The sequence below is a fragment of the Saccostrea cucullata genome, unplaced genomic scaffold (assembly GCF_032062105.1).
Source record: "Saccostrea cucullata isolate Sc308-1 unplaced genomic scaffold, CSIRO_AGI_Scuc_v1 ctg5685, whole genome shotgun sequence".
Taxonomy (NCBI): domain Eukaryota; kingdom Metazoa; phylum Mollusca; class Bivalvia; order Ostreida; family Ostreidae; genus Saccostrea; species Saccostrea cuccullata.
In genome coordinates, this window is record NW_026939842.1 from 26434 (window position 1) to 42416 (window position 15983).

Consider the following 15983-nt stretch of genomic DNA (forward strand, 5'->3'; position numbering starts at 1 on the left):
CATAGGCAGTTTCATACTACTTGTATGATCTGAGAATTAATATTTTTTAGTGTTTAAGAATTTATATAAAAACGTAGGTCTAACGTTTATACAAAACTAAATCACAAAACCAATTTCCGTTTCAATACATATATGAGAGCTTAGCGTTTACGTACATGTACAGTTGTAGCAGATTCATATTCTGTTGACACCGTTTACAAGTGTTAATGCATAGTGCTATTATATTAACATTTATTTAGTTTTCAACTCAGGAAATTAATTTTCTTAAACTGTATATATAGTTCATGAGAGATATATCGTGTTAAATTTTTCGATTTTGTTATAGCCGATTTATTTTACCTTTTCTTATAGCCGGCTTTCTACATGTATTGTTTCATAAGATTTTATTATTTAATTTCGATTTTGTATACACCGCAGATTGTAAGCTTTAGACATTAAATACAAATATTTAATTTATTGAGTAAAGTTCTTCCGTAAACTAATTTAGTACTTGTAGATAAATTTATTACCTACAAATAATTTTTTTTTATTAATAATGAAATGAACTCATTTATAGTATTTCATAAATAGTGTACCCGTGATAAACAACAGAAATCGATGGGATTTTCAAGACAGCTTTACATGTACATGTATGTTCAAATATCCGTAATTAAACGATTCTTGGTTCAACCTTAAGACGAGAATTTCGATATTTACAATAATAATTAGAAACTAGAAACTCTTGTTGCTACAGCAACAAATAAGGTCTTCCGTTCTTCTCTATTTATCTGTAAGAAGGAAATTTTTCTATTTAAAGAAAAAAAAAACAAACTGCCAAAAAAAAAAAAAAAAAATTCCTCCATCTGGACTCGATCCCAAAACCATTAGTATGAAAGTCGGACACGCTAACCACCGAGCCACCAAATTCCACAACATTTAAGGTATTTTGTAAGCTTATTATCTTAAGGTTGAAGGAAATAGTTTCGAAGTGAAAGAAATAGTTTCGTAGTAAAGTCCCGTTCAAATTCCTTAAAAAACGGAGATATTCCCTGTTTGATGTGATATTGGATGTAGGAAAATGATTAGAATAATTATGGGACACATTTGCAGTGAAGCAATGACACTTAGCATATATAGAGTTGTAAAAGCGAAAGTAATACACGTGGTCAGTTGCAGGGGAAATTCAAAATCCCGGAAAAACAGTGAGTGAGTCATGGGCATTTTTTCAACACCCTATCGTATCAAGCGGGGTAACTGCAATTGATTTAACCTATCTAAATTGCGTGACAATTTAAGTGATATGAAAACTTGCTATTTCCGAAATTCGGTCGATTCATATTTAAATCTAAATAAAATTGAAATAAATTCCATACACCTAAGAAAACAAGAATACTTGGTATTAAAATGTCGTAATAGAGCACAAGAATCGAATGATATTAACAACAATTGCAGAAATAGCCAATGCGAGCTTAAATTAATGTTTAGGCTCAGCAATAACTAAATTTCAGACAGAAAAAAATGCAGATTTTGCCGATATTCACTACAATTTCATTATAGTTTAGAGACTCACCTTAAAACTCTCAAGACACTTTCTTTCAGGTCTCTTCTTGCTTTTATTCCGAATCTTATGTCAATATTTCGTGCAATTTGGCTTGAAGACATTTTCTCTCCGTTGCTGTTGATTGTTTTGTTTTTTCTTTTAGAGAAAGGTGGGGATATTTTATAAGTATTTGTTAGAGTAAGAGTTGCAAATACCTCCACGACCTTAAGCTTGATTGTGACCTTTGGGTCAATGAGGCCAAAGGACAAGGTCATTTATCAAGGTCAAAGTCATCAAAGAGAGAGAGAGAGAGAGAGAGAGAGAGAGAGAGAGAGGGTAAACTTGAGCTAAACACTTGAAGCCGAAGCTGAATCTAGATAAAGGTAATGAATATTTCTTTATTACTTTTTGAGTAAGGGTCTAAGGTCTCATTTTTGAGGTTTCTCTAGACATTTGCAGTCTGAATAACATGTCCCAAAATCATTTCAAAAACTCTTTTCATAAAAGACATTTATGGGATAGTAAGAAACTCAACTTATGCAGTTTTTCTCTCATAACCGGAAGTTGTCGTTTTTGTTTCTGAGGGGACTGACATATTTCGAAACTACTAGTAAGATGCTATAAGGTAATACTAAGAAAGATTCCATAAAGAAAAGTTTAAAATTTTGAATTATTTGATCACTTCCTGTGACAACCGGAAGTGACGGCGGACGATCTTAAACTCAAAGGATTTGTCTACTCATCAGGGTCTTACATCCCTATTAGTTTGTTGTCTTAATCTCTTATCGTTAACGAGATCTAGCAATGATAACTTCTGATTTTGAGGACAGGAAGTCACGCGACCGGAAGTGAATTTTGCTGAGATATTAAAGACTACTGTAGACATTTGCAGTCTGAATAACATATCCAAAAATCATTACAAATACTTTAACTATAAAAAATATTTATGGGAAAGAAAAATACTCAAATTATGTAGTTTTTTCTCTTTTAACCGGAAGTTGACATTTTTGTTTCCGTTGGGACTGATACATTTTGAAACTACAAATAAGATGCTATAATGTGATGCAAAAAAAATTTCCATAAAGAAAAGCTTAAAATTTCGATTTTTTTTATCACTTCCTGTGTCGACCGGAAGTGACGGCGGACAATGTTTACCTAAATGGTTTTAGCTTCTCATCAAGATATATCATTCCTGTAAGTTTAGTGTCTTAATCTTTTTCCGTTTACGAGATCTACCTATGATAACTTCTCATTTTGTGGACAGGAAATAACGTGACCGGAAGTGAATTTTGCAAAGATATTTGACGTTACTGTAGACAGTTGCATTCTAAATAACATATATAAAAATCATTACAAATACTTTATCTATAAAAAATATTTATGGGAAAGAAAAATAGTCAAATTATGTAGTTTTTCTCTTCTTACCGGAAGTAGTCGTTTTTGTTTCCGGTAGGAATGATATATTTCCAAACTACAAACAAGATGCTATTATGTGATGCAAAAAAAGTTTCAAAAATGAAAAGTTCAAATTTTCGATTTCTTTGATCACTTCCTGTGACGACCGGAAGTGACGGCGGACAATGTTAACCCAAATGGTTTTGCCTACTTATCAAGATCTATTACTCATATAAGTTTGGTGTCTTAATCTCCTACCGTTTATGAGATATGACTGGGACAAAACTTTTTTGAAAAAAGCGGAAATTGGACATAACTGACGACCGGAAGTGAATTTTGAAAAAGTGAAAACTGCATTTGAAATATATTTTAACTCTCTATCATCTCTGAAAATTTCATCTGAATCCGTCCACACATCTCCGAGAAATCGTCAAAACAAAAAGGGAAAAAAATAATAATAATAATAACTAGAAACTCTTGTTGCTACAGCAACAAATAAGGTCTTCCGTTCTCCTCTATTAATCTGTATGCAGAATGGTTTTTTTTCTATTTTAAAAAAGACAGATATATAAAAGAAATAATAGACAAAATGCAAAAAATAAAAAAAAACTAGTAACCTAATTGTTCGGTGAACAATTATCGGCCTTTCCACCACCCTTTTTAAACATTTCAATAACATTTGGGCTGAAATAAGAAGGAAAAAAAGCAAGAAAAAAAAACCAGCAAAATTCTCATTTCTCTACTAGGATTTTAGATCGGGCTCGCAGTTGGTATAAATATACTCTAAACAGACTTCCTGGATTATACGAGTCGACTCGGGGACAACCATGATTTCATTGATCACGCAAAGAGAGCACGTTCAAAACATTGTAACACGCTCCTAGTTGTATATATGAGCTTGAATGAGATTGTTTTCGAGCTAAGATGTAAGGGGTAGGGTCTGATTAAAATTACGATATACCTAATAATATGAATAACATGCATTTGATCTGCGCATCAAGACGCAAGCGTAAGTGAAAACGTTGTGAAATGTCCCATGTGTACCTGCATCATATGCATTATACATGTATTAAAGAGATGTTTGAAAATATCCGATTTGAGTTGTTTTATGTTTGAAATGGATGGCGATAAATTATTTAAGAGCATGTGAGAAACATGAGCGAGAGATGCAAGGCAGTTTGTAATTATGGAAAAGGAAAACAGAGAATCGGGTTCGGGTTTTAACACTCCTGACCGAAATAGGCATGAAATTCAATGTAAGTAGCATAAATAAATTTCCAAACATGTCATTCTAGATGGGAAACACAGGGAAGAAACGTGTATTTCTTTTTACTAAGCTGAAAGTCGCTATTTCTTGGGATTTTGTTATTCTAGAAAAAAAAAATCAAATTTAAAATGAAATCATGATTCATTCTATTAATATTAAATCCGAATAAAATTGAAATAAATTTAATAAAAATAAATAAATTTAAATAAATTCTAAAGAAAGCAGGAGTACTTGGTATTTAAATGTCGTAATAGAGCAGGAAAATCGAATGATATTAACAAAAATTGCAAAAATAGCCAATACGGGCTTTAATTAATTTTTATGCTCAGCAATACAAAATTTCAGACAGAAAAAAAAAATGCAGATTTTGCCGATTTCCCCTAGAATTTCATTATATTTTAGAGACTCACCTTAAAACTCTCAGGACACTTTCTTTAAGGTCTTTTCTTGCTTTTACTCCGAATCTTATGTCGATTTATTGTGTCGTTTGACTTGTAGACATTTTCTCTATACTGCTGTTGATTTTTTTTTTAAGAAAGGAGGGGGGATATAAGCATTTGTTAGAGTAAGAGTTGCAAATACCTCAACGACATTAAACTTGATTGTGACCTTTGGATCAATAGGGGGTCATTTATCAAGGTCAAGGTCATCCAAAAGAGAGAGAGAGAGAGAGAGAGAGAGAGAGAGAGAGAGAGAATAAACTTGAGATTAACACTTGAAGCTGAATCTAGATAAAGGTAATGAATATTTCTTTATTACTTTTTGAGTAAGGGGTCAAATATCAAGGTCAAAGGTCAAGGTCATTTGGATTTTAAGCTTAAATCGACTCTAGTTTTCCAATGACCTTGACCTACTCTTCAAGGTCATAGGTCAAAACATCTCATTCACTTGTGAGTCATGGACATTTTCTCTACACCACTCCGTTCAAAGCGAGGTAACTCCAATTTATCTAAGCTATCTAAATTGCGTAGAAATTGATTTGGTAGGGAAAAATCGCTATTTCCTAGATTCATTCAATTAATACTCAATGTAAATAAAATTGAAATAAACTTTACATACAAAGAAGATCAAGAATTCTTGGTATTAAAATTTCGTATTTGAGCAGGAGAATCGAATGTTATTGACAAAACGTGAAGAAATACCCAATGCAAGCTTTAATTAATTTTCATGCATCAGCACCTAAATTTCAGACAGAAAAAAATATAGTTGTTCATTATATACTTCAGAGACTCACTGTTAAACACTCAGGACGCTTTCTTTGATGTGTCTTGTACTGCAATCCTTAAATTTCATGTCGATCTGTGGCGTCGTTAGAACTGTAGAAAATTTTTCTAGGTTCCTATTGATTTACAAAAAAAAAAAAGGGTATATAAGCATTTGTTAAAGAGTGAGATGTAAACATTCCCACGGACTCAAGCTTGATTGTGACCTTTGGGTCAATGGGGTCAAAGGTCAAGGTCATTTATCGAGGTCAAAGGTCAAGGTCATTCAAAAACCTTTTAAACTCGACTTTAACACTTGAAGCTGTATCAAGCTAAATATAAAATAATAACTCTTTGGTAAGGGTCAAGGTCAAAGGTCAAGGTCAAACATCAAACTCAAAGGTCAAGGTTATGTGGCATATATAAGCAATTTAAATACTTTTCCAATGACCTTGACTTTTTGACCTTTGGTGTTGTTTTATTTCTTATAATTGGAAATTTTCGTTGTTTTTATTTTTTTTAATTTATTTTTGGTGGAGCTGACATATTTCAAAACTACTAAATAGATGCAATAAAGTAATGAAAAAAAAAATGGAAAGAAAAACGTTGGAATTTTCGATTTTTCAAATCACATCCTGTAACGACCGGAAGTGACGGCGGAGACATTTATCCCTATATCTGTTGTTCACTCTTCAAGGTTTATTATTCATATAAGTTAAGTTTCTTGATGTGTTACCATAACCTAGATCTGGCTATGTTAACTACTCAGTTGGAGGATAGGAAATCATGAGACCGGAAATCAATTTTTAATAGATATTTCTAGTTACTCTATACATTTGCACTCTGAATTACATGTTCTAAAATCATTTCAAATACTCTTTCTATAAAAGATATTTATGGGATAGTATGATACTCAATTTATGCAGTTTTTCTCTCATAACCGGAAGTTGCCGTTTTTGTTGCTGGTGGGACGCACATATATCAGAACAACCAATAAGATGCAATAATGTGATGCCGAGAAGTATTCCAAAAACAAAAGCTGAAATTTCTGATTTCTTTTATCACTTCCTGTGACGACCGGAAATGACGGCGAACGATCTTAACCCTTATGGGTTTCCTTACTTATCAAGGTCTATTACTCATTCAAGTTTGGCGTCTCCATCTCTTACCGTTTCCGAGATCTCTTTGTGATAACTTCTCATATTGAGGACAGAAAATCACGCGACCGGAAGTGAATTTTACAAAGATATTTGAGGTTACTGTAGACATAAGCAGTCTATATAACATATCTAAAAATCACTACAAATACTTTATGTATAAAAAATATTTATGGGAAAAAAAAATACACAAATTATGTAGTTTTTCTCTTATAACCGGAAGTTGTCGTTTTAGTTTCCAATGGGACTGATATATTTCAAAAATACAAATAAGATGTTCTAATGTGATGCAAAAAATGTTTCCCGCAAGAAAAGTTAAAAATTTTGATTTTTGGATCACTTCCTGTGACGACCGGAAGTGACGGCGGACGATCTTATCTCAACTGAATTTGCCTACTTATCAGGATCTACCACTTATATAAATCTGGTGCCTTAATCTCTTATCGTTTACGAGATCTAGCTATGATAACTTCTCATTTTGAGGACAGAAAATCACGCGACCGGAAGTGAATTTTACAAAGATATTTGACGTTACTGTAGACATCTGAAGTCTGAATAACATATCCAAAAATCATTTCAAATACTTTACGTATAAAAAATATTTATGGGAGAGAAAAATACTGAAAATATGCAGTTTTTTTCTTATAACCGGAAGTTGTCGTTTTTGTTTCCGGTGGGACTTATATATTTCGAAACTACAAACAAGATGCTTTAATGTGATGCAAAAAAAGTTTCATAAAAGAAAAGTTGAAATTTTCGATTTCTTTGATCACTTCCTGTGACGACCGGAAGTGACAGCAGACACCTTACCCCAATTGGTTTTGCCTACTTATCAAGATCTATTACTCATATAAGTTTGGTGTCTTAATCTCTTACCGTTTCTGAGATATGACTCGGACAAAACTTTTTTGAAAAAAGCGGAAATCGGACATATCTGACGACCGGAAGTGAATTTTGAAAAAGTGTAAACTGCATCTGAAAGATATTTTTACTCTCCATCATCCCTGAAAATTTCATGAGAATCCGTCCAGTCATCTCTGAGAAATCGTCAAAACAAAAAGGAAAAAAAATAATAATAAAAATAATAATAATAAAAAGAAAAAACAGTAGAATCACTATAAGGTCTTCCGTCTGAAACGGAAGACCTTAAAAAGAAAAAACAGTAGAATCACTATAAGGTCTTCCGTCTGAAACGGAAGACCTTAATAATAATTAGAAATCACCACCTTTGAGTTGAAATAAAAAAAAATACAATCTGCATTTCATCATAATCCATTAAATCATTGTCAAATAAATGAATGCATAAAACTTTTGTAAAATTACCACAGTGATCTCAAGTTGTTTTAAAATTATAATTCTTTAAAATACTTTATAATATATAGGTTGAAGCTTTGAAAATATCTAATTTGAAATATTGCAGTAATCAAACAAAATAATTTTTTCGTCTTGTCAAAAAACGTTTCGCATTTTGAAACAATCGTATCAGGTTTTGCGTTTATCCTATCGTGAAGATCGTTTATCAGGTTTATCGTGTTTTGCGTGTATCGTGTTCTGCGTTTATCGTGTTTTGCGTTTATCCTATCGTGCGTGTATCCTGTCGTATCGTGCGTGTATCCTGTAAAGAATAACGATGCGGGTACTGTAATTAGGTGAAAGAGATTTAAAAGAATATATTTTTCTTTCCTCGTCATCATTGTGCAACTTTAAATAGAAATGGTAAATTGTGTTCGAAAACGAGCAGGGGTTATATTTTTGGCGGAATGGAGGCGTATGAAAACATTTTCTTTTCTGCCTCTCAAATTTATTATAGAACAGCGAATTTAGTTATAAGTTTTACAGAATCAAAGATTTGAAGAATTTTTCAAATATTTGCTAAATTAATATAAGGGAATAAAGTTTTAAAATGTATCAAATAAATATGATTTTTCAAACAAACTACAGCTATGTTGACTTTTAAATGCTTCCAATTTGAGTACAGATGTGAGCCAAAAATCCATAGAAAGTGTTTTTACTCTCTAAGTAAACGGTCAAAACGTTTGTTTTTGTATCATTTTGTATCTCTATATGACTTCTTTACCATATGTGAAAATAAGAAAAAATTGAATATAGGGCCCATATAAAAATAACATATATCCTAAAAAAAAGTTCAGAAAAACAGAGAAAATTCGGATTAACCAAAATACATTTCTTTTTAAACTATTTATGTCAATTTGGTAATGTCAATTTATAGACCCTATATAATTATATCTTTTTGTGCAAAAAGAAGAACATTTGATTTTTTTTATATAGAAGACCGTATCGCATGATTGGATGCAGTTAGTTTTTTCTTAATGTCCAGGGAAAAGGTAATGACCCTGACCTGACCTTGACTCTTAACCATTCCTATCAATAACTAAGGCATACTAATAATTGTTCTGTTTATGATAGACCGATGCCAGGCAAATCCATGCAATGATACTCAAGTTTGTCAGACGTCTGGATCCGATGTTTGTATTCCCAGTAAGTTTTTAAATAAAATTAAAATAAAACAGTATCATACCAATTATCTACGTTCATGTCTATGATGAAGAAGAGTGTCGCTTTTAAAATGGTTTATTTAATAACCCATGGATCAGGGGTTTAGGGGTAACATAGTCTGGAAATAGTCTGAAAATAAAAAATACTTTGAAATCTGCTCTTTAGCATTACCAACCATTCGTGATGAAGTAAGATTTATAACAAAATCTCCGCTAAGCGTATAGTTATTATAAGCAATGGTGTCTCTTTCAAAATTGGGAATTTCATGGCCTCCTATTTAAACACAAACCAAATTCAATTCTTCGAAAGTTGTTATATGGTATTCAGGTCATCTATAAAGCTGATAAGGCTCTTGGACATCTTGTTTTATATTTTTATAGATCCTTAACAGTGTTTTATACTCAGGTGACCATTAAAGCCCTTTAGCTTTTCACTTGTTTGGTTAAAAGATACATGTAGGGTGTTCATGAAATTTGATATTTTTATTGATCGTGTCATTTGATAAGCCATTTATCTTTAATCAAAATTGTAAAATTCATGCAAGAATTGTTACCTTGGTCGATAATATAAAATTATGGACTTCAGTGTAGGTCGATATGTTGTTATAAGGACTCAAAACAATTGATATTGACTGAAGACACAGAAAGTGATAGCGACCGAGTCTGCGAGGTCTTTATCTTTTCTGTGTCTGATATCATAAAAGGAGGAATTTCACGTGACGTCCATTCATGATCAGCCAATGAAAATTACGAAAATAATCTTCTTACATGATATTTTATTATGTCGCCCTAAGTAAAATAACTTCAAAGTAACTGAAAGGGACGTCGGTATCATAATTGATCCATATATAATTAGTTGGCATAGTTATATAACTTTAATTCAGAGATGGCTTCTGTAATTTTTTTTAAAACTTCACAGTAATAAGACCTCAGAGTGCACTTTTGCATGGAACATTTAAAATGACGCTTTTCATTTTCCACTTATTCTTGAACTGGTCGACACGACAAAATATTCATCGGAGAGGAAAAATCATACATATTTAATGCAATGTGTATATATGCTATAATTATAGCATAGAAGATGTAAAAAATGTTTTTAAAAACTTTATTACATTAAAGTGATTATGCAAAATAAAGACATCTGTTCCTATTTACAATATTCAATAATAATTGAGGAATATCAATTTGCATATTTAACGACCTCCAAAATGGTATTTAACGTAGAAACTACGTCGTCTGAAATCATATCTGTGTTTCGCCTGTGCGAATCCATGATCATATTCTAATTAATTTAATGTTAAATTTTCCTGTTCTTTATCAAACATTTCACTTTTAGTTTATGTTAACAGTTAAACAAAACATAATTCCTTTTATTTTTTAGATCCTTGTGCATCAGAGCCTTGCCAAAATATGGGAAGCTGTCACTCATTCGATAACAACACCAGATATAACTGTTCCTGTAGGAACGGATTCAGTGGAAATCTTTGTGAAAAAAGTATTCTGCGCTTTCATACTAAAATCAAGCAAATAATTTATAATTAAAGATGAATGATGTTTATCTGAAAAGAAACAGAGATCAATAACTTTAACTATTTTCCGAAAAAGGGATACTTAATTTCTTTAGTTCAACTATAGATTTAAAGTCACCATACCTATTGCTATCCGTTTTCGTCCTTCGTCATGCACCCTGCTTCTTGTGTTAACATAAGCATCTATGGGTGCAGGAAAACAAAAACTGTGTATCCCATGCTCCCTATTTCCCTGGGGCTTATACGTGGGACCAAAACCACTAAATAAATGCAATCTTTAAAGATTTTCTTCTTTACTCCTGGACATTAAAAAGTGAAATTGTTCATTGTTATGTTGAATAAGACTGCCTCTTCCAAAATTGTGAATTTCAAGGGCCCAGGGTAAGAGGTTTTGATGTTAAGGCGGGCCTCTTTTGATTATATAATGACAATTCATTAATTATTTGAAATTTTTTTCTTTGCTTCTGGATATTCAATGAACTAGATAAGTACATAGTTGTTTTAATAAGGCTGCCTCTTCCAAAATAGTGAATCTCATGACCCCAGGGTAAGAGGTTCTGGTGTTAAGGCGGGCTTGATTGAATATATAATGACGATTCATTAATACTTTGAAATCTTCCCCTTTCATTCTGGGCATTTAATAAACTATTTAAGTACATAATTGTGTTGAGAAAGGCTGCCTCTACCAAAATTGTGATTTTCTTGGGCCCGGGGTCGGTTCTATTGATTATATAATGACAATTCATAAATTTTTCCTCCTCTACTTCTGGGCATATAATAAACTTATCAAGTACATAGTTATGTTGAATAAGGCTGCCTTATCAAAAATTGTGATTGCATCGCCCAAGGATCAGGTGTTCTGATGTTAGAGAGGGTCTCTGTTGATTATGTAGTGCAAATGTATGAATTCTTTAATTTGAAAATCTTATTCTCTACTCTCTGCTCTATACTCCTGGGTATTAAACAAACAAATAATATGTACATACATAGTTATACTGAGTAAAGGTCCCTCTTCAACATTTGTGACTCTCACAAGGATCGTTCCTCTTCTTCGAAAATTGTGATTTTCACGGATCCAGTGTAAGGGTCTCTGGTGTTAGGACGGGGCTCTATTGATTACATTGCGGAAATGCATAAATTGTTTTCACTGCTTGAAAAAACACCTTTACAAAACTTTACTTGCAAAGTAAATTTCATTAAAGGTGCTCCAAAAAGCAAGGTCATCTTTGTATTAACTTTACAAAAAGTAAAGGTGTAAAGGTAACCTTTACTTACACGAAAAGATAATTAAATATAACCTTTCACCTTTAATGTCATATTAAAGTTCATTAGATATACATATTTTATTAAAACCTTATTTAAATGCTGATTATTGTTTAATACACTTATACTTTGGATTTTCATTGTTAGTTTAAAGAATCGATCTAGTCGATACCCAGATTTTTAAGACAAATGTCAAAGATATTTTTTAATTATCTCGTTTCCACTTCCAGTTGAAATTAGTATTAGAAATGGTCATCTACAGAATCAAACAAATTTAAATGTTTTTCAACTTGAAATAATGCTGAGGGACAATCAAAAATGTAAATCAGAATACAGGTACAACAAAACTTAAATTCCTAATGATTTGTATAACTTTTGTTATCTGATTTGCTTACGTCAGATAGAGGGAGAACTCATTTCTAATTGCTTTTGATAAAGAAATACTGGAAGCTTTTCTGTTTTAACTTCTTTTTTATAAATGTTGACCATAAACTGTTACAAACAATACAAGATCACATGTATCATTTACTAAAACAGGCAAGAAAAAGACAAAGATTGAAAATTACAAAGTTTGATTATTTTTTTTTTATTCAGATTTTACATAAACATTCAAGGGCAAGTTTCCTCAGAGACCCTCTTAGTATATTCTCGACTCATCATTATTTGACAGACTACACCTCAAATAAAACAACACCTATGCTGTAAGCCAGGTTAGCTTAGTTGGAGCAGATGGCATTTTTTTTTTATAACAATACATAAATATTGAGCAAACATTACATTGAATTTGAAACAATAAAGCACTGCAATGTATTTGTAAAATATTTTAAATGTAATAAATTATACCCCTATCACAGACATTAAAAACCGCCCAGGAAAAAACCATAGATGGTTAACTATGGAAAACCTGTGTCCGTCGCTATGTAAATAATGTCTCAAGGGAGAATGCAGGACGTACATTCGTTGCAGTACTTAAAAATGCATGAACACCCTATAATATTTGCATGTATAAAAAAAATCGAAATTAAAATACATTTCAACAGTTTTGTTATTTCCATTTCCAGTATATTTATACAAATATGATATATATTATATATATAAAGCAAAAAAAAAAAAAAAAAAAAAAAACACGTGTTTTATTGAAGAGCACTGGCTTAGAATGATTCCAACACCTTACTGAATACTCCTTTCTCATTGGCCTTCCTTTGGCCACGCCCACATATACTGGCAAAACCATTAATATGTGTTCCTACCATACAATGTGCTCCCACTATACTACGAAGCGCGGAAAAAAAAACTATTATGCGCACCAGGATTGCCTACAACTCTCTGGATTGGATGGCATAGATCTTTAATATGTAAATTGATATTAATAATGATACAGTACGAGGGGTGTTAGAAAAGTTCGCGGACAAGTTCTATTGTGAGCGCGCTATTTCCTCGAAACCGGTCAAACTTTCCATATATAATCTTGAGCTTTTTTCCAATAAATATACAAGAATTTGGTGCTCTCTGGTGATTATTGAAAAATATACGGCATTTTTATTTCGATAAATCTTGCTTCACGGAGCATGCTACATTTTGGCACGTTTACATCACAAAGACTATTTATTAAAATAAAAAATTGCACAATTGTAGTGCCAAGAGATTTGTGATATTTTACCTGCCGCTCAAGTATGCAGGAAGCGTCACTGGAAGAAATTTTGAAGTAAATTGGAGGGTATATGGCTGTTGTATAGCCGTTTATAAATGATCAACGCGTAAAAACACAGCCAAAAATCGGAACGTCATTGAGCTTCATGGAGCACTGCACTACTTAAAAATTATGTGTGCAGACAGGAAAATGTCTAAAATGAGATTAAAATGTTCAAGATGCTGCCGGGAATATCCTACACATACAAAGAACAAGTTCTCAAATGGTTGTAGCTTCATAAGAATGGAAGGAGTAACATTTTGAGTGATTAACTACATCGATATTCAAGACCCACCTATCGCATGGACCTTGCGTTGCGCCTTTATTGTTTTGCATACTTTCCATATTTGATCAATTGACTGCATAGACTTTTTTTATTTTTTAACATCGCAGTAATGTCCAAAACGGTACAAAAGACATTACAGTTGAAAAGTAATATGTTTAGATATAGATATTCAATTTTAAAGTAGAAAATAGATAAGAAAAATATGAAAAAATGAAAGATTTATAGAACTGCGACAAAGCTTAAAGGGCTGAAATCTAGTTGTCACGTCGCCTTACGTCAAGTGATTGCTCCGTGAATCCCATAACCCTATAGCAAAAATAGTTGTAAAATTTTAAGATTTTATTATATGGACCTGATTTTTTATATACCAATAAACAAAATGTGTAAATTCATTCAGACATAGGTCATACTTCACAGTACACAATAGATTTTCTATAATTAAATGTGTCCGCGAACTTTTCTAACAACCCTCGTAATTAATAATATAACAATGGAAAAAAAATGGCATATTGACAATTCTCAATTTCCAAACAAAAATGATCTTAAAAAATTCTGTATTATGGCTTCTCATCATATGATGAGTCAGAAATCATACAGCACAAATATCCAGTTATAACCTTGAATATAAACAATATATTGAGCTATCTTTGACTTTTGTTTTCTTTCAAATATTCAAATACATGTAAGGCAAAATTATAAGAAAAAAATATAGATGATAGGTATATAAATTTCACATTTCTGCTTATGAAATGGAGGTCCCATTTCACTTTAAAATATAATATCAGTACAATATTATTTATTCGTTATGGTGCATGTACATATACAAAATAAACTTTGCAGTTTAAATTGAATTGAAAATGTGGGGAAAAAAGTACATAAAAGGCTATCTGATGTGCGCTTATATACAGGCTAATAACATCTTGACATCTTCAACTTGTAATGCAAAATGATGCAATTTACATATTCACAAACACAAAAATGCTGAAAAATCTATTAGAATATATTTGAAGATGCAGTTTGCAAAATGTATGAGAACATGTATGAGTCCAGCTTCACTCAGTGAGCCTGTCTGAGCTTGACTTAGTTTAGATTTTTATGTCTGTGGCAGATGCATGTATATTTACATATGTGTCCAGCTTCACACATTTTCATGTATGTGCTCGACTTCACACACCTTGGAAAATATGTAATAGGTTGTGGCAGATGCATGTGTTTTTGTGTATGTGTCCAGCTTCACACATTTTCATGTATGTGCTCGACTTCACACACCTTGGAAAATATGTAATAGGTTGTGGCAGATGCATGTGTTTTTGTGTATGTGTCCAGCTTCACATATTTTCATGTATGTGCTCGACTTCACACACCTTGGAAAATATGTAATAGGTTGTGCAGATGCATGTGTATTTGCATATGTGTCCGCTTCACATATTTTCATGTTTGTGCTCGACGTACACGTCATCAATGGAAAATATGTAACTATGGTGGTGTAAAAAATTTACAAGTGTATGATGCACACAGAGAAAAAAGTTCTGTGTGTTTTGTTCTGCGAAAGTGATCGTAAAAATCTACTACAATTATGTCTCTTGAGAAATTGACAATCATAATAAGTAACATATTCATTTTACATAACTGTACTGAAAATTACACATCCAGTTTAAATTACTGTACTGAAATTTAAATTTGCGCAAAAACTCTCTGGCTGAATAACATTCAAAATCATGAATGCTTGCATGTTCATCTATAAATCTCCAAGATATTTCCTAGTTAGTTTGTAGCGCAGCACCGAGCGGTCTTACAACACATTTCATAATGTCAGTTTGCATGAATAAATTAATTTATCCTTGTTCCTCATATCTTGAAAATAGATGCCGAAATTCTAGTCTACGGTTTATTTACACGGCACATCACAAATAGAAACATTCAGGAAAAATAATTCACAAAAAATAAAATCCAAGTAAAACAATCACATGTACATATAAATCCAAGAAATATTAGGTAATAGTCCAAGTAAGTGAGTAACTTTATCTATCTCTAACAGTTCTATCTACTAAGTCTTCTATATTTCCATCTTCCTATCTTATTCTAAAATTCTGTCGCACTATACATGTTTATATATATATATATATATATATATATACTCAAGATCCGCTCCTGACGAT

The 15983-nt window shown here is 32.0% G+C and overlaps 1 protein-coding gene across 1 annotated transcript in view; it reads left to right on the plus strand.

Moving 5' to 3' along the window:
• Positions 1 to 15983, plus strand: part of LOC134254109 (uncharacterized) — a 36040-nt gene that overhangs the window by 4075 nt on the left and 15982 nt on the right. Inside the window, exons 2-3 of the mRNA XM_062736662.1 lie at positions 8968 to 9039; positions 10438 to 10551. Coding sequence (XP_062592646.1) covers positions 8992 to 9039; positions 10438 to 10551 — 162 coding nt within the window. The 5' untranslated portion in view covers positions 8968 to 8991. The remainder of the gene's footprint in view (positions 1 to 8967; positions 9040 to 10437; positions 10552 to 15983) is intronic.